At 40.7% G+C, this 24,562-nt stretch overlaps 3 protein-coding genes across 3 annotated transcripts; 1 reads left to right on the plus strand and 2 right to left on the minus strand.

Moving 5' to 3' along the window:
- Positions 1–9,756: 9,756 nt before the first annotated feature.
- Positions 9,757–10,974, minus strand: LOC124407971. Its single transcript, XM_046884582.1, has one exon. The coding sequence runs from the start codon at positions 10,972–10,974 to the stop codon at positions 9,757–9,759; it is 1,218 nt and encodes a 405-aa protein (XP_046740538.1).
- A 37-nt stretch (positions 10,975–11,011) lies between these two features.
- On the minus strand, positions 11,012–16,258 carry LOC124407972 (uncharacterized protein K02A2.6-like). The gene is made up of 5 exons (XM_046884583.1): positions 16,062–16,258; positions 11,736–15,962; positions 11,585–11,648; positions 11,268–11,338; positions 11,012–11,165 (listed from the first exon to the last, which is right to left on the minus strand). The coding sequence occupies exons 1-5, from the start codon at positions 16,256–16,258 to the stop codon at positions 11,012–11,014; spliced, it is 4,713 nt and encodes a 1,570-aa protein (XP_046740539.1).
- A 2,801-nt stretch (positions 16,259–19,059) lies between these two features.
- LOC124407973 lies at positions 19,060–19,968 on the plus strand. Its single transcript, XM_046884584.1, has 2 exons — positions 19,060–19,483; positions 19,526–19,968. Exons 1-2 carry the CDS (start codon positions 19,060–19,062, stop codon positions 19,966–19,968), a joined length of 867 nt encoding a protein of 288 aa, XP_046740540.1.
- Positions 19,969–24,562: the final 4,594 nt, after the last annotated feature.

Here is a 24,562-nt window from a genome sequence, read left to right on the forward strand (position 1 = left end):
GCACTACGAGAACTATCTTCAACGACACCGCTTCGAGGGAACTGAATATCGCGAAGCCGAGATCACGTACCGGGTCAACAGCCAACTATCGTCAATTGCAACAGATCGGATACCGCCAAGTCAACTTCAGATGGATGCCTACCTAGGTTGCGTACATGGTCGTGCGTGAAGCACAACGAAGACCTCCGATCGTTTAGACTTATCGGCCAGGAGCCGAACCATCGCTACAACGCCACTGCCGCATGGATGCATCGTAGACGGCGTACAGGGCTATGCGTCAAAAACACAATCAAGCCTCCCGTCGCGGTACTTATCAGCCTGGAGCTGAACCAGCATAATATTGTTACACTTTTTAGTGTAACGAATAAAACGAGGGTAAGAAGCTTAGTTAGGTGAGCAATTAAAAGGCGCTAAATGAGAAATATGCTTTGAGAAAAATGTATTTGGGATAAAGAACGTGTTATCAGCTCAAAGTCTGAAACAGATCTGTTTTTACAATAATAGCGGTTGACGCAGCAACCTTATTCATTTGATGACATAAGAAGACTTAGTTTTCTTGCGTCACATGCCGACTACTAGATCATTAGAAAAGGGGGTAAAACGGGTGATTTTATCCTTTGTAACACTACTCCCCCCTGAGGAAAAGAGTCGTCCCGACTCGAACAAATTAAAACAATAACGATCTTGATCTAGCATACGACGCTCGAAGGTGAGTCGGAGCTGTGGCTCTAAAAATTCAAAGACTCCCTTTCTGCTATCTGGCATTTGCCCACAGTCTCAAGGTAAACCACAGAAAACCTTGAGCAGATAGTCGAGCATTGAACTGAATTTTCAAACTTTTATGTGCCGTGTTTTCACAAAAGTCAGTGTAAAAAGTGTGTAGTGTATAGCTTCGTGTAAAATCCAAAGGAGCGGCCAGTTTCCAAATTCCGGAAATCAGGAAAATCCAAATTTGGTCAAAATGATCCGGGAAAAGGACCACGGAAACAGGAGAGGTTCCAACAGAAGTCCAAATCGACAGTGGCCTTAGGAGGTTTTTAGGGCTTCTTCTCAACCTTCGGGAACGAGGGAGAGGAAAGGAGGCGAGCCGGTCCCGAATTCTTTCGGAAACTGCACACCCTAGATTGGGAGGACAAACGTGAGTGAAGGCAGACCAATCCGAATTCGCTAAGCGAATTTGAGAAAAGCACGGATCGTATAAATTTTATTATTTTTAAAAGAAAAAATAAACGATCTTATCTGGATTATCGTTGAGTGTTTCTTTAAAATCGGGGCCTTCAGTCATCCTCAAATACCAGGAGAAGGTAAAGGAAAATCAGGTTACGTCATAAAACAACCTGAAAAAGTGCTGACAAAAACTGACACATGGGTTAGAAAAATGTGAAAATCAAATAATCGCTTATCGACCATGAAAAATAACAATCGTGGCTCTATTCAGATTATAAAGTAATCAGAGCTGGTCCGACACAAAACTCGATTTCAAGAAGAATCTTCTAGAAAGAAACAAAAACTGACAAGAAAAACAAACAAAATTGTCTTCTGAGTTTTAAGTTTTTTTCTAAGTAATAGCTAAATTCGAGTTTTGATAGTTATGCAAAAATCTGAGTAAATTCGGTTAGCTTTAGTTCCGGCATTAATAACCAAAACGGGGGCGGGTGAAGAAGAAAATGTGCCTCTAATCAACCAATCTTCATGAACTTCATGAATAGTTCTAAGCAATTGCAGAGGAATCTCTGTTTCTTCCTTGCGTGCACGAGAATTAATCCGAACAAAAGAGGTTTCTGGGGAAACTCGCAAATAAACAACGAGATCTACTCTGAGTTTGAACGCTTGAACGAGAGGAGCAGAATTCTCTCTGAGTAAATGAGACTCAAAGTCTCGAAAATTTCCTAATCTGCGACGAGCTTCAATAAAATAATCGCCGCTGGAAAATTGATGTTTCCATAATTTTGACAGGTAAAGAGGTTAATCCTAAGAGGTTAATTTGTTAGAGAGTTTTTTTGCTGAGTTAGAAGTTGGAAGAGGTACCTGCCTGTGGAGGATTATCTTCCCTGATCACTTCTCTATTTCGCCAATTATAAGCGTTTGAATCCGAGCTTTGCGTCTGAGACTCTGCTTTGCGTTTTAACGCGAAGCAGTGATTGGCGTCATGGCCTTTTTGGTTACAAAACAAGCAAGTGAGGGTAGTAAACCTATTGTCTACTCTCTCATTGACGTACTGAGGTCTTCTAATGTGGTTCTGAGAAGAACCGCGACTATTCTTATCTTTAATATTTCTATTATTATTGTAATTTTTATTATTTTTCGGGTTATGAGACTCGGTCTCTTCCGAGCGACCACCTCTCTTTTCTATAGAGGTGTTATTATCCACCTGTACTTGGCGGAGTTTGCTCGCTCCAAAATATTGTTTTCGCATGGCCTCCACCTCGAGAGCTTTGGCCATTGCCTCTCGTAAGGAAGTTAAACCCGACGTTCCAACGGCCATTTTAACTTCCGGGTCGTTAATAGCGTTTAAAAAAGCTTGTGTCGCTAAAATATTACGTGACGGTTCGTGGTCTGGCAAAGCTATTCGCGACAGTCGCTCTATGTCTTGTCCGAGAGAGGCAAGGTCTTCGTCTCGTCCTTGTCTCCTAGTTTGTAATTGAGCAGTATATAATTTTGTCAAATGATCATTACCGTATCTTAATTTCAACGCGGAGCTGAGCTTTTCGAAGTCAGAAATTTCTTCTTCTGACAAAGCTGTCAATACGTTCAAAGCTGGCGTTCTAAGACAAGAGGCAAGGCTATGAGCTTTCATGGCGGAGTCCCATTGATTATGTCTAGCAATTGTATTAAATTGTCTTTCATATTCTGCCCACGGAATTTTTCCGTCAAAAATAGGCGGTTTTAACGCACAGATAGGTTTTTCACATGTTTGAGAGGGGACTCGGAATACTCTCTGATTATCTATTTGATTTGATTGTGGGACATGAGGTTGAGCATTTGATGGTGGCTCGGGAAAGTAGGTCTCGGTTATTATTCTAGGTCTCGAAATCGGAGAACAGTCAAGTTCTCTAATAATAGGGACAGACCTTGAATCCTGGGGAGCCTGATCCGAAAAGATCTGACGAGGAGAAGGATGAGGCGTGGGGACAGGAGAATTTTGAGGTGTGGCTGCAGACTGGTGTAACGACTGGAAGGTGGACATCGTTGTAGTAAATAGATCATGGAACCGTTCTTCTGAACGTGTCTGAGCCTCTTGTTGTCCCCGTAGAAGATCCATCAGATGTTGCTGATGACATTCAGCTGCTTCACGTTGTCGTTCAGCAGCTTCTCGTTGTCTCTCAGCTGCTTCCTGTTGAGCCTGAAGGACCTTCAGAAGGTCTAAAGCGGTGACGGTGGACGTCGAAGGTGTTGTAACAGGGGTCACCGTCGGTGCAGCTTCTGGAGCCGCAAAAGTTGGCTCGGGAACTTGTAGGTCTCCTCTCAGTGAGGGGCTATCTCCACAACTTTCCCGGCGGCGTGAGCGGGTCGAACGACTGACACTCATCTTCAAATTCGCGCACTGAATTGACTCACGAAAGAAAAGCTTTAAATCCCGATTCTGACACCAGTGTTACACTTTTTAGTGTAACGAATAAAACGAGGGTAAGAAGCTTAGTTAGGTGAGCAATTAAAAGGCGCTAAATGAGAAATATGCTTTGAGAAAAATGTATTTGGGATAAAGAACGTGTTATCAGCTCAAAGTCTGAAACAGATCTGTTTTTACAATAATAGCGGTTGACGCAGCAACCTTATTCATTTGATGACATAAGAAGACTTAGTTTTCTTGCGTCACATGCCGACTACTAGATCATTAGAAAAGGGGGTAAAACGGGTGATTTTATCCTTTGTAACAATATCTACTGTCTCGCCTACTATACCGCAAAATCGTAGCTGTCTACAAACCTACGATTATCGAAGGACTGCATCGTGAGGACAAGCCCGAGAAACAGTGGTGGACCACGCCGGACTGATGGTCTTAAGGATGGGAACCCTGCGTGTAAATCACCATCAGGAAGGCTCGGTGCAACAGTGCCGTAGGGCCCGCACCGAGTTGCAATACCGGAGAGATAGTCAGCGCGGGGAGTACTAGCACTGCATAAGTTGACGACGCACCAATCCCGAATTCTGCAAAGTATCGATACCGCAACAATGTGAGTAGGATCATTCTTCTCGTCGTCGTTCCTAGATCTTCTCGCACACATCGATACCGCAATACCGTGAGGGGTAGACCTTCCCCTCTCGCGAGTACCGCAAGCAGTTGACCATAGCCCTCCCACATATCGCTCGACGGATCGATAATTCTCTATATGACAACGTGGGAGGAGAAGACACCCAGGAATGGACTATCGCCCATCTACACCTGTTGACCCGTACCACGTGACCCTCTGGCCGAATTATCGATCACCGAACACCGGAAAAGGATCACGTGACGAAATCTTGCCGAAAATCGACCGAGATCGTCAGGATCGCCGCTCGTCTCTTCACACTCTACGTCCAGCTATCGCTAATTACAGACGTGCTTTCGCTACACTCAGTGACACTTTACTATCGCTATTTTCCGCTTACGTATTCTAACGATTCAGTGCTTTCTACTTTCCGCTTTTCGACTACCTGCTTCTCCGCCTATCTCTGTTCTATCGTCGTAAGTGAGATTTTTCTTCTATCTATTTTGTGAAGCCACGAATTTACTTGCTTTATGTCTTTTTCTCTCTTTTCTTACCTATTATCGATTTTCTCTCTTTTATCTCGCAGTTTGCTCTGCGTGAGCCACGTGGGCTCGTATCGTATTCTCTTTTTATCTCTTGTCTTATTCTCTCCCTTATTATCGAATATTGCAAGTAATTTCGCGACTGGTTAGTTTACCATTATTTGTAGTGACTATTATCTATTTCCTTGATTTATCTTGTTTGGATGATTTTCCTGATATCGCTGAATAGCAGCGCCTCACTTATGCTTTCGTAGAATATCTCTGAATACCGTATCTTATTTGAATCTCTGATTTATTGTTCTCAGTAGTGATTGTTAAATCAATTAGCTTATAAAGTCTCTAATTTTGTCTCTTATTTCGTTTCTCGCTATCTAATATCTATTTTCTCTCTGTATCTCTTTTATAATTTCTCAAATATCGTTTCTTTGATTTCTTAATATTTTGCTGATTGGAATATTATCGAATATCTTTTGGATTTAATTATTATCGAATATCTTGGAGAAATTGTATCGTAAGCGTACCGCGTGCGCGATCTTATATCGCTGCGCGGTATAGCCGTTGTTCTCTTTTGACATTGGAGTATTGTGCCGTACCGAATAACACCTTTTTCACCGCTTTCTTTGCTAATACCGCTGTTACGTAGTTTGTCCGTAGATCTCTAGTTTGTAATATATCGCATTATAATATTTACTCTCTATAATACCTGTTCTTGACACGTCAAGATATCTATTTCTTGTTTATCGTAATTATAATATTTCGTCGTATCGCATATATCGCAAGCTGGAACCTAAGTATTTCTCTAATTTCTCTTGTAATTTCTATCGTAATTTCTCTGTAATTTCTATCATACCTGTTTTATATTATTTCGCTATACTTGATTATTTTTGACTTCGCTTCGAGTATCGAATTATCTGCCTGACTTGTAATCCTTGCCTTTTCTATTAATTGTTATATCTCTTGTTGTCGATTAATTGTAATATCTCTTGCTTCTCGATTCCTATAATATCTTTTGCTTTTCGACTAACTATAATATCTCTTGCCTTCTTTTGCCAATTGTATTTTCGTATCTTCTATCTATTATCGTGCCTCATTATTGTTACACATTGCTGCGATTATTCTGTATTTCTATGTGATCATATTTTTCTCGCCATACTTTGCTATTTGATTTGAATGGTGACAATTAGTTTAAGAACCTTAGATTGTGCATTGCATGCTAGCCTATTTCTTATCTGCTTTGTAAACTTGCTGATTGTTATACCGAGTAATAGTATCGCGATCACCCGCTTCATACCGCTAAATTACTTGAATGATTGTATCGCTACCGTGCTATCTCTGAATTCGCTTTATCTCTGGCTGTACCTGAATTTCTCTACTTGCCTTTTCAATACAATTGATACTATTACCATTTTCTTTAATATTGTGTTTTATCGAATTGGATACGACCCATCCCCTCTACGATTATCTTTACCTGCTGAGTGAGCTGTGCAAAACCGTCGTAGAATCTGATCTATTTCGTCATATCGTATTCTCTAATTATCGTATCTCTGACGCTACTGCGTCTGACGCCCAACAATTATCTCTTTTTCTAATCATCGTCTTATTCAGTGATCAGATCAGTACCTGCGCCGTAGGGTAGCGTGATTATCCCTCCCTCAAGAATTATCTCTATTTTCCTTTTTAAATAATAATTACGTTGCAATGTCTAGATTTGATCATTTTTATGTTGATAACTACGTATGCTTATTATAATACATTTGTAATTGTGAATGGGCATATTATTATTAATTGGTTAGGTGTTAGGTGTAATCAGTAGCACTAACAAATCGCGTATGTAGCTAAGGTATTCTTTCTAGTACAAAGATGTAAGCGTTTTTAGCTTGTGACGATATAAAGGCAAATCAAACTTCGGCGCCAAAATTCAACACCAATCACGACAAAACGTGATGAGCCAGAACAGCAAATCAGAGGTCGATAGCGGATCGCCTATCCGGCGGACAGGTGGATCTCGCTCTCTGCGAGAAGACGCCGAAGCGACAGGTCGCTAAATTTTTGCCTCGCGCGACCAAAGTATAAATTTTTCGTAAAACTCGTGCAATGAGTTTATAAATCAAGGTAATTTGCTCATCAAGCGCATCAGCCGCCCATTTCAACATCCACCTTTGAGACTTATCATCGATCCTGGAGCAACAAGACGTCAAGATCGATAGTTGGTGACGACCAACTATTGATTCTTCCAACATTCTTTACCATCCAACATTTTCGGAGCCATCCACTTCACCAGGACGATCGTAGCTAAGTTAACAAATGAATGAATCGTAGGTGCCTGTGCCACATTCATTCATTCGTCATTTTACTGTATGCGAACAACTTATAATACTGTCTTTACTTTAAATAGATTACTTGCCGCAACTTAGAATCTTTCAATGTCGAGTCATTTTTCAACTTAGAGTCATTTGAACGGTAAGTAGTCTCATCTTTATATCTTTGACAATTTAACGTAGGCGTGTTTTAAGGAGTGTGAATAATTATTTATTTTTGTCTTATTTATTGAAATCTGCCCGCTGCTTTTTCTTGCATATACTTTCTCGGATCAAATTTAAATAAAGGGGATCCTTTCCAGTGAACATATCTTCGTAATTTCTGCATATTCATTTAATATTCTTACCATCCTTATATCGCATTTTCATTATAATAAATCTCGAAATCATTTGTGGCGTGAAAGGTCGCAGCCCGAAAAGTAACGTCACAAGCTCCTCGTGGCCAGATTCGCTTACGAACCGCCGTATCACTAATATTTAACCAATTATTGGCTTTGTCTTTTAGCATTGCCGTATAGTGTCCTTGATCGAGATTTTCCCCTTCGTGAAATATAGCGCTACTTATTTTGAATTTGACACCGGCAAGCGACACTTTTGTTGTAGGTATCGCGTTTACCTTAAAATTAAGAATTTTCGTTGCATGCCCATCTTGATAAGAAAATACCATTAACTGCACGATAATTATGTAGTCTATCGTTTTTGTGGCAGTTTTCGCATTCACTGTCAATTCTTGACCATCGTGACAAAGTAGTATTCATTAAATCCTGTAGGTTTTTGGGAAACTTGGCACCTGGTGCGTCTGTAACGGGTAGAGCTAATATGTGATTCGACTGTGTGTTGTCCGAGCTAGTGCCACAATTATTGCATCTAGTAGCTGTGATCAACTGATGTTCGATTGCTTTACGTACAGTATTAGACTTTTCTAACAGTGCCATTAAAAATTCGGCTACGTCTCGCTGTGTTTCTTCTTGGAAATGTCCGCCCGCCAACTCTCGAACTGCGAGTGAATTTAATTTAGTTCTATTTTTGACGTACGAATAGGCTAATTTCTCTAATGCATCGTTGTTATTCAGTTTGATCAGCTCGCATAAAATATTTGGACAATGAAACAGGCACTGGAGAGTGGCGTTGGCGTAACAAGAAACACCGTCGACATTTTCGATGCCGAAAACGGTTTGCGAGGAGTCTTGTAATGCGTCACTATTTTGTCCTATTTGTATTTCTTGTACATACGTTGAAAGCGACCATACAGCGTCTTTGACTAATAATTGCAGTACACGTGTAATATTGATTTCAGCCAATTCCGGTTTATATAGCTTTCTGAGCCGATTGTACTCTATAAGTGCCGATTTCTGAACCTTCGCTGACCGCGGATTCAAATTTATCAAATTTAATCTTTCGAGTTATTTGACTCTTGACAAAGCGACGTATGCTTGTCCGGAAGTGAATATAGTCTCGCCAATGTCTACAACAACGCTGTTTAAAGTCAAGCCTTGACTTTTGTGAATGGTTACTCCGTAACTGAGAGACAGTGGAAATTGATCCCTGAATATATATGCACCGTTCATTATTTCAAACTTCGTCGATGCTCTTTCGATAGAATATTCTACTCCCGATGCTAAAGCAATTTTTACCGACTTTATTTCGCGCCCGTCGATATCTTGAGATACGGAAATTACGTAACCTATTGTACCATTATCAAGACCTATCGAGACGTCAATATTTCGTCTTATCATGCCCCAATCTTAATGGTTATAGTTTTTGCCAGTTCAGCTGTGCGAGTGCTATCCTCGTGTTCTTGGTTTAACAGTTTTGTTATTTTTTTTTCAAATATGGTATACAATCTACGCTATGCATTGCGTTGAGGTGTATTAGTAGCAATACAAGGGGGATTCTGCGTAGAAATACTTACTTTACCGGCAAAGCACCCTCCCCCCGCCCCCGCCCAGCCCGGACGCAAACCCATCAAGGTTATCCCTACTCCGGCGAGCCGTCAGCGTTCTGCGTTACCATCACTTTGAGTCTTGTCGGTAAGGGGTTACCATCGTTTTGATCCTTGTCGGTAAGAAATCCCCTAGATTGGTGTGCCGGTCGGTAAGAAATCCCCTAGATTGGCGTGCCGGTCGGTAAGAAATTCTCTAAATTGACGTGCCGGTCGGTAAGAAATCATGCCGGTCGGTAAGAAGTGCTCTGTCAGTTACCGTAGATCTTACCCTTACCATGCTTATCGAGTGTGATCGAGCGGGATCGAGAATCTGCCTTACCGAGCGCAACCGCGAACCCTCAAACGTTCGAGCGCACCCCCGTGAATCCTCCAACGTTCGAACAAGAATCCTCGCACGTGTCGCGTTGATAGCTTCCAGAAAGTTCTAGAAGATTCTCCATTCTAAACCGTTGACGCGTCACACAGCGACACGCATTCGACGGTGAAATTAAGCTTCTCGAGAGGTACATCACCGCCTTCCCAGGATAACCCGTGATAATTCCGTGACAGCCACAAATTTTCGCTCTTAAATGGAGCGAGTAAAGAATTCCAATCGTACGGCGGTTGGAAGAAAAAAATTGACGGGTTAGTTTCTTCGTTGACTGATATAACTGCCAACTCTTTTGGCGTAAAACCAGGGCCTGGTCTGTTGAATCCTTGCACGTCAACTATGAACTCCATCGTGAATAAGACTGAATCGAAAATCGCAGCCTTCAAGGTTTTTAGACCAATTTTCTCACCCCACCACTCAGCGGATTGTACTCGATTATACGATCGTGTAAAATTAAGCAATAGGCAGATGTACCGGCGGGAAAGTTATTTTTAGCCTCAAATTCGATACGAATGTCAACCGGTCCAGATTTCAGAGCCTCGTTTTGTTTCGAACAGTCGATGAATATCAGAGGTTCGTACTGTAGAAATTCGGTCTTTGTCAACAAAGGTTCGGGTTCCTTGCCGTAGTACGTAGCCTGGAAGTTGGCATACATCTCGTACAGCAGTGCGAAGCGATTATGACTCATGTCCAGGTTCAGGTTACCGTACGGATAATAATCGGAATTCAAGAAGAGCTTGTCGTCGGTGATGTTACAGTGATCAAGATGGCTGGCATTTTTGTCGGCTTTGTTTTTTCGATTCGTTTGAAAACCGAGAATAACGAATCGCGGTTTCTCCAAATGAGTGGACGTTTTTACAGTCCACACGTGTTTCGTGGTTGCCGGTAGCAGAGGATATTCGTACATCTCCCAACTGCGGAAGCTCATGGAGACAGGTGTATCTTTCTCGATGAAATTCAACCGAGCAATTTTTCGTTGATCCGAAAGCTTCACGTACGGTACTAACCATTCCACTTGATCGATCACGACTCGAAAGTCTTCGTCTTGATTTTGAACAATGGCATTTGAATCGCTCTTTGATCTTGTGAGAATCAGCTCATGCTTCGAGTTGACGATGATCTTGCGATAGTCTTCGGCAAAGCCCAATATCATGCTCAAGGGAATAACCACATCGAAGTTACCACCGGCGTTAGTTAATTTTTTCGTTTCTCGAACATCGAGCCATCCAGCGTTTTCCATAAGCCAACTCTGACCAGGGTTGAGCGAGGCGAAACCCTTCAGCAGACTGGTTAGACCAACGTTTTTGCATTTGTCAATCTCTACAGCGTTTAGCTCGTACCGTACGTCTTCGAACAGATGGCAGATGGCATTATTGACCAGGGTTGTAACCGCTGCTGGACTGCCATCTGATTTGACCAATTTTCCCGAGATATGCAGCGAACTCTTGCTTGGTAATATGCATAAATCCTGATGCTGAACGGTGATGCGAATCTCGTCGCTGTTGTTAAAAGTTGATGACGCATACGGCTTGTGTGCATGTATTTCTTGGTGAGCGATCGACTCATCGAAGGCGACGGGTGTTTGAATGCTCAAGATTTCCTCCTCCATGGTACGTAGCAGACAACGAAACAGCAGAACCGCAGTTTTATTCGTTGGAAATTCCTCTTCCAAAAGGTGTCACTTTTAGACCCAGAGCTATCAGGAATTCCACGTTTTGACGTGTTAACGGTTTGGGAATCGATCGATGACTGACTTGATCGGGACATGCCGCCTTACTAATATAACTCTTGTTGGGTAATCTGTTATATACAATACCCATATTTTATTGCGATTTGATGTGCTGTCTCACAGTTATAACTTCTCCGCGAAAATTAACCAAGTCTCCGTCTTGATCTACTAACCGAAGCTGTATGTGATCTATGGTCTTTACGGTGATCGGAAGATAAATGACGTGCGACGGCACTTCCACGATCTTATATCACGGTGGAACTGTTATGTCCGTTACACTTCATCTTTTATTATATGTCTTTATCTCATAGCGTACATGCCGATCACATAGTTTTATTTAATATATACAGTTTACATAGTTTATATTATGTACATACTAGGTACGGGTATTCTGAACGCGGCGTCTTGCCGGGCGCTCGGGAGACAACTGTCTCTCTCTCATCCGCCGTCCCATGCGTGCCCGAGGCACCTCACACACACTCATACACACCCCCACCCGCCACGCTCTCACACCATATCGGATATACTCCAACTCCCCTCTTCTAGGTTTTGAACTTAGTTGTATATTATATTTTTATTTTTATTTTTATAATTTTGCAATTCTTGTAGAGCGTCGCGGCTGCTCGCCTTGTATTTCATACTTGCGCTTTGAGTATCTGCGCTTCACTGAATCACTTTTTTCTGGTTGGCTTTTGGAATTTTCGTTTAAACACTTATCACTTTTTTCACTAACAATATTTCTCTCCTCGTCATTTAAGGTAGTATTCTTATCTCTACGGTGAGGTTCATCACAATTTACACCTTCCCCTCTTCTAAGATCATGACCTAAGCTGGTCTGAAAAATCTGATTTTTATGACGCTTTGTTACAAATCCGTCGTCAAATCGTACATTATAACTGACAGGTGAACGCTGTTCAACTATAACGGCTTTCGAGTTTTTACTTGTGTCTTTGCGATAATCTTTGGCATAAATTATTTCGTTAACAGAGAATGTGCCTTTTCTATTGCCGTGTTTGAATCGTTTTTGGTCAAATTGATTTTTTTCTACTGTGCCTACTATGTCGGATCTTAATAAATCGAATCTTGTGCGTATTTCCCTTTTGAACATCAATTCTGATGGTGTTTTATTAGTAGTAGCGTGTGGGGTGTTACGGTAATCGATTAAAAATCTGTTTATCGCAGAGTCTAGAGGATATCCGTCTTTGATCATTTTGTCAACTTTCGTTTTTACGGTTTTAACGAAGTTTTCCGCTGCGCCGTTAGTGGCTGGATAGTAGGGCGGAGAAAACGTGTGTTTGATTTTATACATTTTCAAGAACTTTCTGAACTCATCACTTGACAATTGCGGACCGTTGTCTGACACCAAATGCTTTGGGATACCGTATCTAGAAAAAATTTCGTCTAGTACTTTAATCAGCTTATGTGCGGTTGTGTCTTTTTTCATGTTTATCACTTCAGTCCATTTTGAATGCGCATCTACTACTATCAAAAACATGCAATTGTGGAAAGGCCCCATGAAATCGATATGTATTCTTGACCACGGGGTACTCGGCCATTGCCAGGGTGTAAGTGATGTTTTCGTCGGTTCTGGTCTATTCTCTAAGCAGATTTTACAGCTATTTGCTAAATTTTCGATATCTTCATCTAAGTACGGCCACCAGAAATAATTTCTGGCTAGCTGCTTCATTTTAACTACGCCCATGTGTGACGAATGTAATTCTTTCAAAATGTCTTTTCGCAATGACTCTGGTATGACAATTCTATAGCCCCATGTTAAACTGCCATTTTCTATTTCTAATTCGTGGCGTTTTTTAAAGAAATTATTCTCTATGCGAGACAAGTCCGCTGTTTTTGGCCACTCGTTTCTTACGTAATGAACTATTTTCCTCAGAGTTTTATCGTTAGATGTCGCTGTAGCTACTGTCTTAGAATCAATGATTGAACAATTATTTTGAATGTAATTAATGCAGGTATATTCGTTTTCGAAAACATGTGTCTTGTCTTTTATTGGCAGTCTGGATAATGCATCGCAGTTTCCGTTGGATTTTGATTTAATTACCTCGATTGTATATTTATAACCTGATAAGAAATATGCCCAACGTTGAAGTCGGCTGTGAATCATAGTTGACATATTCTTATTACCGAAGATGAACTTCAAGGGTTCGTGATCAGTCTTTAATATAATCTCGTTGCCGTAAATGTACTGATAAAATTTTTTGAAGCCGAATATTATTGCCCCTGCCTCTTTATCTATTATGGCTCTGTGACGTTCATTTTTTGGGATGATTTTTGACGCAAATGCGATTGGTCTTTCCGAACCGTCGTGGAATCTGTGTGATAGGATGGCTGATAAGCCGATATCGCTTGCGTCGCATGCAAGTATCAATTGCACATTAGGGTCGTATAATGTTAGTATCTTATCGGATATTATTTGCTCTTTGACCCAGTCAAAGCCTTTTTGACACTTATCTGTCCATAACCATTTTTTACTTTTAACCAGTTCGTATAATGGCCATATGTAGTCTGCTCTATCTTGCAGGAATCTCTCATAAAAATTTACTAATCCTAGGAATGCTTCTAATTCTTTAACGTTAGTAGGTGTTGGCGCTTTTTCTATTGCTTCGATTTTTGACGGGCTTGCGTGTAATCCTTTTTCGCTTATCTTGAAACCTAGTATTTCTATTTCGTTTTTAAAAAAATCACATTTTAGCAAATTAACCCGTAATCCGGCTTTTTCTAACCTCGAAAAAATTTCTGTAAGTATGTCAATGTGCTCTTGTTCTGTTCGGCCGGTACAATAAATGTTGTCTATGTAAATTTCTGTGTGCGGAACTCCGTTTAGAATTTCCTCGAGTATATCTTGGCATTCCGCGGGACTTGACGCTGCACCTTCACCTAGGCGCGTGTATCGGTGTAATCCCTCGTGTGTTATTATTGTTAGTGCATCTTTCGACTCATCGTCTAATTCAAATTGCATAAACGCGTGTTTTAAATCAATTTGCGACCATTTGTGACCTACTTGCAGCGTGTTGAAAATCTTTTCTTTTAAAGGTATAGGGTGCCTCTTGATAATTAACTGAGGATTTACTGTTAATTTGAAGTTACCGCAAATTCGAACTTCTCCGTTTTTTTTAAGCACCGGAATAATGGGTGTTGCCCAGGCGCTGCATTTTACCGGCTCTAAGTTGCCTAGTTTGACTAGACGTTTGATTTCGTCGGAAATTTTTGAAGTTAACGCAAATGGCGCGTGATGCGGTTTCATTTGTACTGGCTTCACCTCCTCTTTAAATACTAAGTGAATTTTTCTACCTTTGTATGTACCTTGAGTGTTCGAAAACAAAATTGGGAACTTTTCTAGCATTTTTTGCCTGATATCTTCGCTGCAAATGCTCAAAACTTTGTGATTTTGTACTTCTGGAAAGAGTTTGATAGGCCATAAGTCGAATGCGGCTAACCATTGTCTGCCCAGCAATATAGGGCCTTTGCCTTTCATAATGTATAAGTCGAGAGTTTTCGTGTTATCTCTCCATGTGACTTTTAATGAATTTAACTTGCCTATTGGTTGTAAGGGAATGCCCCCGTAGCATGTTAGCATGAGGTCGCATTTCTTGAGTTTAAGATTTGGGAAAAATTTTTTTTGATCAAATTCTGAAATTGCGGAAACGTATGTGCCGGTATCGATTTCCATTCCAATCAAAACATCTTGAACAAAGATTTTCTCACTTAATGGTTCGGCTACGATTTTATTCATGTTACTTGATGTTGGCATGCGTTTAAAGTCTATCATGTGAAAATCGCTATCATTGTCCGAAGTTTCTGCTTCTGACTCGCTATCATTTTGCAACAACTGTACTTTTTTGTCGTTATTATGTGATTTTTTGTTTGAATTGAAAATGTTATTCTTCCCGTGTTTGTTTATGCATGCTTTTTCTAAATGACCAACTTTTTTACAATAATTACATGTTTTGTCTCGATATTTACAGTCTCGTGTGTAGTGATCATTCACTGATCCGCAACAATAGCAACGTTTTATCTTTTTTTCATTCGCATTTTTGTTATATTTACTGCCCGACGGTGAAGATCTCTGTTGATCCCTCATGTGGTTGACTGGTTGATTGTGCTGTGGTCGGCTTGTGGCAGCTGCATTTTTCACTGCTGCCTCTCGTGCTGTGGCAATCTCCATCGCCTTCTCGTACGTCAGATCCGTTTCGCTGTAGAGTGCGATTTTTGTATCGTGGTCCTGGATCCCTGCTGCTATTTGTTCGCACAGATTGTCCTTGAGTGTTGTGCCGAAATCGCATTTTATCGACTTTTCTCGTAATCGTGCTACGAAATCGGCTACCGATTCCCCTGACCTTTGGTATGTTTTTCTGAATAAAGAGCGCTCCACTTTTGCACTCTTTTTTGGACACAGATGATTTTCGACTAGCTTGATGATATCGTCGTATTTTTTGTCCTTTGGCTTGTCAGGCAGTGTTAACTCTCGAATGAGCCTGTATGTATCTGCTCCGGCCATCGTTAGTAAGTGTGCGACCTTCAGATTATCCTCTGTTATTTTCTTCATTATAAAATACAGTTCCATTCGTTCTGTATATTCGTCCCAGCTATCCTTATTTTTGTTGAATTCTAGCGATGTCCCCAGTGATTCCGCCATTTCGTATTGCGTGTCTGATTCTATTTCGCGAATGTTTTCTTTTTGCTTCTTTTTTTCTAGTGGGGTTCTTCGTATGATACGTAAGACAGCTCGTATGTCATCTAACGTTATCAAATTGTATATTGATTCTGGTTCAAATGTACATAAGATTTCGATAGCTTCGATTTTATTTAATTTCTGTATGTCGATGTTTTTCAAATCGTCCATGTGTATACTGGAAATTCGTTGAGGTGTTGATGTTATTGTACGGGTGCCCAGAGTTTACCTTCGCGTGACCGCCCGTGTCGTCGGTTTTATTTACTATTCGACTTGCCGAATTATTCGATGCCACGGCTTCCTCTCGCGATATAGTGCTGCGTAGATTGCTCGTACGAATCCACTTTGATTGCTGCTTCTCGTGTCGTTCAAGATGAGGTGTATTGCTTCACTTTTTATTTGCACTACTTTTTCGCTCCCCGCACTTTTTCCGATTTGTCCTCGTCGCCAAATGTTATGTCCGTTACACTTCATCTTTTATTATATGTCTTTATCTCATAGCGTACATGCCGATCACATAGTTTTATTTAATATATACAGTTTACATAGTTTATATTATGTACATACTAGGTACGGGTATTCTGAACGCGGCGTCTTGCCGGGCGCTCGGGAGACAACTGTCTCTCTCTCATCCGCCGTCCCATGCGTGCCCGAGGCACCTCACACACACTCATACACACCCCCACCCGCCACGCTCTCACACCATATCGGATATACTCCAGGAACGATGGGGAAAAATTCGTGAATAGTATGAACTTTGCGCTCATTGACGTAGGCACCCGTTGTAATGCTACATTCGACTCGCAACGCGTTGACCTTGAGAATGGCTACAGGCATATCCGATTGGTGAGTTTGGTTAGCCGTCAATACACGCAGTGTAAATCCAAGAAGCTGACCAATAGAATCACTAGGCTCAAAATTCACGACGTGGTTACATTTGATTTCGCTGCATAACGTATTATTGTTAGGTTTGATGCTGATTTCAATGTCTGCATTCTTCACAGCGTGTTGAACATACTTTTCGATATCCTCAATTTCATAGCTGCCGGTAGATATGGTGACTACCTTATCACCTATGTACAATTTATTGTGGCCAGCGTCAACGTTGGGAATGGAATTGAAGGTTAACAATTCAACGAGACCGAGAGTGTAATTTTTGTCTGAAGCAAGTTCGATCGGGGGGAAATATTGCGCTTCGAGAATCGAAGACGTTCCCGATATCGTTAACGTAAACGAATCATCCATGGCTGCAAGTGTTAGACTGCCTTCACTAAATTATGTACGAAGTTTATATAGCTCACCGCTCAGAAATTTCAGACACAAGCGTCCGCAATCGAACGTACCGTAATCTTGATATCTTTCATCGTTATATTTCACGCTACCAACACCGAGATATTGCACGAGGTCCAACGGATGTTGAAGATGACCGAAACTGTCAAAATAGATGACATCGTTGCCACGTTTCTTATACGCAACCCAGTGTGTCCCAGGACCGTCTTTATCGTCAAGACGGCTGCCTCGTTTTTACGCGGTCCGTTTTGGGCATTTCGTTTCGCATAAAGATACCTCGGAAATACGGAATTTTCATAAGTTTTGCATATTTCAACAAATCTTAATTGGTTAACGCTCGGCGTGGTAGCGTCACATTTAGTTTTTTGAAAGATGAAGACCAAAACCTTTCTTGTACGGTTTGAGATGGAGACCTTTACCCAATGCGATCGCTTCCATTGTTTTGTTGTGCCGATTACTTTCCTCTCATTCTCGTTTAGCCGCGCTCGCATCGTTGACAGCTTTTGCTATACCTGCAATACCCCCCGCTAATGCACCCGTAGCGCTTAGACCGGCAAAAATTAGTATGAGAAAAGGTAGAAATCCACCAACTTTTGAGGGTACCGGTAGAATGCGCGGTGATCGCACGTTATGTTTACCACCTTCTTTTTTCACAGCTTCTCGAGCACCTTTCAGTGCAGATTTGATGCTTGTTTTCGCGTTGTGGCTCGGTATCATGGATTGCTTTGCCGCGCGTATGATTTTGTTCAAGGGAACGCTCTTGGGTTTTCGACAACCCATGCCTAACTTTGTTTTTACCTTCATCGTGTTCGCTACAGCCCAAGCGGTTGCTTTTTCACCTAAATTTGCGTCTTTTGCTAAAACCCGTTTCCAGGCTTTCTCGGCTAATATTTTATCCGCGACGTTTCTAGCCTCGAGATTTTCACGATTTTTCGAATATGCTATATCGTGTTCCTTACACGCTGCGTCGAGAGGATTGATACCAGGATCGCCTCTCGCGAGTCTTTTCGTCAACTTTGTACCAGGACCGCAGTATTGGTAACCGGGAACATGTAGCTCGATAGGGAGTTTGTTGATGATGCTATTCACCAATCCTCTCCCACGTGATCGTTTTTTCGAGGATCGCTTACGATCGCGTGGGTGCACAATCATGTTCGCTCTTCGACTGAGGGAAAGTCCTTATAAACGATGCATTTATAGAAAATCGAGCAGTCACGTTCGAGATGAAGTTTGAGACACAATCGATCAAGCTACCTGTGGTGAACTTTGACAAATATACGCAGCAAAATGAAAAACCGAAAAAACGCCACGGTGAACTGTTACCGAGTAGTGTACGTGCGGTATTTTGTGGACCTTCTAACTGGGGCGAAACCAACGCATTGTTCTCATTTATAACGCATCCGAACGGTTTGAGGTTTGAAAACCTGTACGTTTACTCAAAATCTCTCAATCAACCGAAATACAAGTTTCTCAGTCAAGTGCTTGAAAGCGTCGACGGTGTTGAATACTTCCCCTTTAACGAGCATGAGCACGTCATCGCACCGAAAGAGACGCAACCTAACTTAATCATGATATTCGATGACGTAGCGTGCGAGAAGCAGGACAACGTACGCGCATACTTTTGCATAGGTAGACATCATGACATAGACTGTTTCTATCTTTGTCAGACGTACGTGCGGATCCCCAAGCATCTCGTACGCGATAACACTAACCTGCTGGTCTTATTCAAACAAGACGAAATGAACCTGAGACACGTATACAACGATCACGTAAACACCGATATCACGTACACAGAGTTTAAAGACTTGTGTGTGGCATGCTGGAGCGGTGACAAATATGGGTTCCTCGTGATCGACAAGGATCGAGAGCTCGACAACGGTCGATATAGGAAGGGATTCGACAATTTTATAAACATGAGAAAGGAATAAAGTACACGGTCATCGAGGGAAACGAAACAGTAGCGTTGCTGAGCTAGTTGTGTCAACATGCAGGAAATTCGGAAGGAAAAAGAAGTCTTGCGCCGTATTGCTCAAGCGAGTAATGCAATTCGACGGAAGCATAAAATCCTCAAGACGGGAAAAGAGTCGCTGCAGGAAACAATGAAGGATGTCTTCAAACCTGTGGTAACCCCGCTGCAGGAATTAGTCAACGTCTCTCGAGACACGAAACCTGTAAAGCAGGAGGTGAAGGAAGAAATCAAAACTGAAACGATGGATGAACCGAAGAACGAAATGGAATCTGAAGCTGAAGATTCTTTTGCAACTGCAGATGAAGAGGATCAAACAATCACAGAATCATCTGCAGGATTAGAAGATGAATATCTTATAACGCTCGAGGATAAAAACAGACAGAACGAGCTGGATACTTTATACGGGGTACGGAACCTTTCTACCGCCGGGCTGATGGTTGGTGACTAACCGATAAGCTTCGAGCGCAATTCCATTCGCATAGGGAGTACAGTCTACCCGAAAACTCAAGGTTTGCTGGAGTTGTTGTTCAAGAAGATGCCGAACAGCGTTCACGTTACCCCCAACGACAAGAAGAATTACAAGAACATCCTTCTCGCAACAAATGCTCACAGAAAGTATTACAGCGCCACCGAGCCTATCCGAAACACCCCCAGCGCCAAATTCAAGCACCTAATTGCAGAGCTACTCAACATCAATATATCATCACCATCGTCATCGAAGCGTACGGGCAAAGGTGTTTTGCTACCTCAGGCTTGGGTTACGCGACAGGGTGTTAAAACAGATTACATTTTCTGGGACGACGCAAACGAGTTGGTGGAACGTCTTCGTTTGCTCACGGCATCTCAAGCGGCTGGGAATACAAGTCACAACAACGAAATTATGTCGATTCTCGAAGAATTGCGGGAAGCTGGAATCATTTATTAATCAATTCACGCCGTTTCTGCAATCATTTACGAGATGAGCGTCGACGTGTTTGGACGTCAGCTGAACAAAAACACAGCTGCGAGCACTCGAGGTCCTCCGGGTGTCGGATTTCACGTAACAGCGGACGGGCACTACGATATACGCAACAAAAGACTGTGCAATATAGCTGACCCCGTGGAGCCAAACAATGCTGTAACTTTGAAAATCTTTCGTCGTAAATTCCACTTGCTGCAAAAACAACTTGACAATCTTGATCAAATGATCAAAGTATTGGATACCACCACAGGGAAAGCCTTGGACACCTTCTACACAGATTTTAGAACAGACAGAACCTGTCGATTCGAAACGCTGAAATTCTTTCCAAATTGGATACCAGACTGAGAGCATTGGAAGATGAACGGGGAAAAGCTAGCGCTGGTGACGGAACTGCCCACACAGCACAAAACGTCCATGGGATATGCCACTTGTGTCTTATACAGCCCATATATATCCTGGACTATAACGATATCCTAAAGATATCCTACATAAGTCCAGGATCACGTCAATGTCTATAGGATATCCTATTGTTGGACTTGGACATGCAGGACATTTATAGGATGTGTGTGTATGTGTCGTGTGCATATTATACGTATGTGTATGTGCATAACATAACAGTTCATTCTGACATTGTATATAATGTTGTTACTATTTTTGACCGGTGATATACATTTTTTTGTGAATATTATTTCAAAATTCGCGCGACCGTTCCGCGTTCGGCGATATGATTCGTGATCAGATCAGTGTTGTGATACATATACTTGGCACTGCCTTTAGGCACTGCCATGTAGAAATTGGAACGCGCGGCAACGCGCGCTCTCTTGCTACCCGGCTTTTGCGCGCGTTGCACGTGCTTTCCAATATCTCGGACATGGAAGCTGCAAAAAGCGGTAAGCATGCATTTTTAATATCGAATAAATAATTAAGGCAATTATAAAGTTGAATATCAATTACCTGAATAGGTGAAGGCATTGATAAAATTGTTATTAGATTTATTCTCACTTTCAATTCAACATAACCTCAAATCACACACGTGCAGCATCGGCAGTTGAATAATTGCCCGTAGAATTCTGTTGTACAGAGAAGTTGGAAATCTACATTAGCGATATAAATATTTATTAGATTTGCTTGGATCGAAATGAGATATAAAGTACATAGTGATAAACCAATTTTGACCAATACTTGTAGCTAAATCACGATCGATATGCCAAAAATCAATAGAACCCACAAGCACATTTCTGATGTCTCAAATCAGCATTTGCGACGATTTGTAGCCAAAGAGGTCTCGGTACAGAAATCCTTATTATTATCAAACTGTGTTTCATCCACAAGTCAGAAGAGATGTGATTTCATAGAAGTACAGGGTGAGGCTACACAAAGTAATGAAAGTAGCGCGTGCGATTTTCCCGATGGTATTGTCAGTGAGGAGGAACAATGCGTTACGAATAGTACAGAATTTCTTGATGCAGACAACAGTAGTTCGACAGGCGATGGCACGTCAGATACTCATTCTAATATTTCCGAACATGTAGTGCAGATTCGTGTTGAAGAAAACCTCAAGGATAATGAAAATTTTGAAACTTCACTTAGAAATTGGGCAATTAGTGAAAATATTACACATTCTGCATTATCTGCTCTTTTAAAAATCTTAAAGACTCATAATTGTCACGCGTATTTACCAAAAGATCCACGAACTCTTCTTCATACGCTAAAAAGCACCAATATTAGAAATGTTCCGCCTGGATCATATTGGCATTTAGGTTTCCGCACTGCTTTAATTCAGTACATTGAGGAATATGCCAATGATTTGATAGCTAATGTGAATACTCTATATGTAGGTATAAATGTCGATGGGTTACCGTTATCTACATCATCTACCCATGCATTGTGGCCAATTTTATGTTCCATTGATCCGTCAAATTCTGTTTATTTAATTGGAGCATATTATGGTAACGAAAAACCAAAAGACGCAAACATATTCCTAGCAGATTTTGTAAACGAAGCAGTTGATTTAGTTGCGAATGGTTTGATTCATAATGGTAAGTCATATGAGATCCGGATTCATAAAATTATATGTGACGCTCCCGCGAAATCTTTCATTATGAATGTAAAAAGTCACACAGGATATAGCAGCTGCACGAAATGCATAACTGAGGGAGAATATCGAGAACGTAGAGTATGTTTTCCAGACATTCGGGCAACTACACGAACTGACGCTGATTTTAGAAACCATAGTGATGAAAATTATCATTTAGGAAATAGTATATTGGAAGCGATTCCACATTTCAAATTTCCTGCTAATATACCATATGATTTTTTACATCTGGGTTGTTTCGGTGCGATGAAAAAACTGTCATTGAATTGGGTGAGTGGTGATCACAATGTTCGCCTTCCTTACAGAAACTGTGACTTGATATCGGTATGTTTAGAAACAAAAATCAAACCAGTTGTTCCATTAGAATTTGCTAGAAAACCTCGATCGCTTCGCTATCTTAAGCAGTGGAAGGCAACTGAGTTTCGGCAGATATTATTATACACAGGTCCTGTAGTACTCAAACCCGTTTTGTCCAGAGATATATATAATCATTTCGTTACGCTCCATGTTGCATTTCGAATATTATGCTGTCAAAGTTTATCACAACAATACTTGAACTACGCCCAAGAATTACTGGACCATTTCGTAATAACTTTCAAAATTCTGTATGGAGAACATCAGATTTCTCATAATATTCACGGTCTTATTCATTTGCCTGCTGACGTCAAGAAATTTGGCCCATTAGATTCATTCAGCGCTTTCAAACATGAAAACTTCATGCAAATGATCAAAAAATTGATACGTAAGTCAGAAAAACCTCTTCAGCAATTAAGTCGTCGTTATGCAGAAATAAAACAGAATTCTCCCAAAAAAATTATCGGACAAGCTGAAATTTATAGGTTGCAACCACAAGTACAGTTGCCAGATTTTTATCACGGTATACTACTTTCAGCCGGTAATCATCCGCAATATAAAATTTTAAAGTGTAATGGATATACATTCAAAATTGGTGATAGGGCAAATAACTTTTGCCAATTAATTGATAAAACTATTATTAAAATGGAAAATATAGTCCATGATTCCACAATAAATTGTTTACTTGTTATTGGCAAAGAGTATGTAGAAAAAAGTGACCTATTTACAGAACCTTGTCCATCTTCGTTAGTAAATATTTTTGTCGTGGGTCAGTTATCTGAAACTAGATTATGGCGGGCATCAGAGATAAATAAAAAGATATTTATGATCCCTTATTCGGATAATAAATTCGTAGCAATGCCTATGCTGCATGAAAAATCATTATAAGGTATTGAAATTAGTTAAATTCATGTGTACATTGTGGACATAATATAATATTGAATGTTACTGGAACTAGCATAATATATTCTAATGACAATATATTTCTCTTGGGTGATACAGCTGAAGATGACTGATTCTGATAAACGCTACTATATCGTCGAATTCAAAGACGGTTTACAAATAATACCTCGGAACTGGTTCTACAATGAAGAAAAAACAAAAGCATATTGGCCCACTTACCTCAAAAACTTTAAAACGTATGATAATGCAGTCGAAAAAATGAAAGATATTGATCATGACCAATGTTTGATTGTTATGGTCGAAAGAATCTTTGGTTCAACAGGTATTACATTATTGACATAGTACTAGATTCATAATTTCTTGAGTCGCTGAGTTAATCTTCGAATCCAATTAGCTGTACTACCAAATGCATTGTACAGGCATATACCTTTGATACATGGTGTGCGATTGTCAATTTGATTTTATGTGGTACACTTTTTAGTAATTAAAATTACACAACTTCTTTAGATTTCTTTCAAAAAGCCAAAGAGAAGCTAAAAGATGCAGAGAAGATCTCTGATCTCAACTCAGACGAGGAACTTACAACCCTAAGAAAACGAAGGCAACAATATGCATCAAGAAAGCTCTTTAGTAGTGATATCTCAGATTCAGACGAGTCACCTCCAGATCCGCGTATACTTGAGTACCCTGCTCCACCAGTGAAGAACTCATTGATTAAAAGTACACCCATTGCTGCCAAAAAAATTAAACTCAGAGAAACCGATGATGTGAACAGTAAAGATTACAAACCATCAGATTCAACAGATTTCAATTCAACCCCCCGAAGAAAACTTCCTTATAAAGCAAGTAACATGATGTCTTCAAAAAAGTTTACGCATGAAGAGTTTGACGATAACAATGTAATATCTGAGAAGGGGTGCCAAACTCGCAGTGAATATGACTCAGCTAGTACTACTAATTCGACTGTGCAAAGAAAAAACCAAACTGATTTTGGCTGTGCAAATAAATTAGTACGAAGCATAACAGGATTAGGCTCTTCCACTGCAGACAATGGTAAACATTCAAAAATAGTTGAAAAATGAGGAAAAAAATTAGATATTGAAGGAATTGAAAATTCTTTTAAAAATAATTTAATTGCATCACAAAATGGTTGAAATATTCTTAAAATTAATACTTTATTAGCACCTCAGCATATCAGACGATCAA

The sequence above is a fragment of the Diprion similis genome, chromosome 7, assembly GCF_021155765.1.
Source record: "Diprion similis isolate iyDipSimi1 chromosome 7, iyDipSimi1.1, whole genome shotgun sequence".
Lineage (NCBI taxonomy): Eukaryota > Metazoa > Arthropoda > Insecta > Hymenoptera > Diprionidae > Diprion > Diprion similis.

Coding starts and splice junctions, on each gene's coding strand:
- LOC124407971 (XM_046884582.1), bottom strand. CDS start 10,974: ATGGAGGAGGAAATCTTGAGCATTCAAACACCCGTCGCCTTCGATGAG.
- LOC124407972 (XM_046884583.1), bottom strand. CDS start 16,258: ATGAAGTGTAACGGACATAACATTTGGCGACGAGGACAAATCGGAAAA. Junction 15,963..16,061: donor CCGTGGCATCGAATAATTCG/GCAAGTCGAATA, acceptor ACGAATTTCCAG/TATACACATGGACGATTTGA. Junction 11,166..11,267: donor ATAGATCACATACAGCTTCG/GTTAGTAGATCA, acceptor TGTATATAACAG/ATTACCCAACAAGAGTTATA.
- LOC124407973 (XM_046884584.1), top strand. CDS start 19,060: ATGCAGGAAATTCGGAAGGAAAAAGAAGTCTTGCGCCGTATTGCTCAA. Junction 19,484..19,525: donor TACCGCCGGGCTGATGGTTG/GTGACTAACCGA, acceptor CCATTCGCATAG/GGAGTACAGTCTACCCGAAA.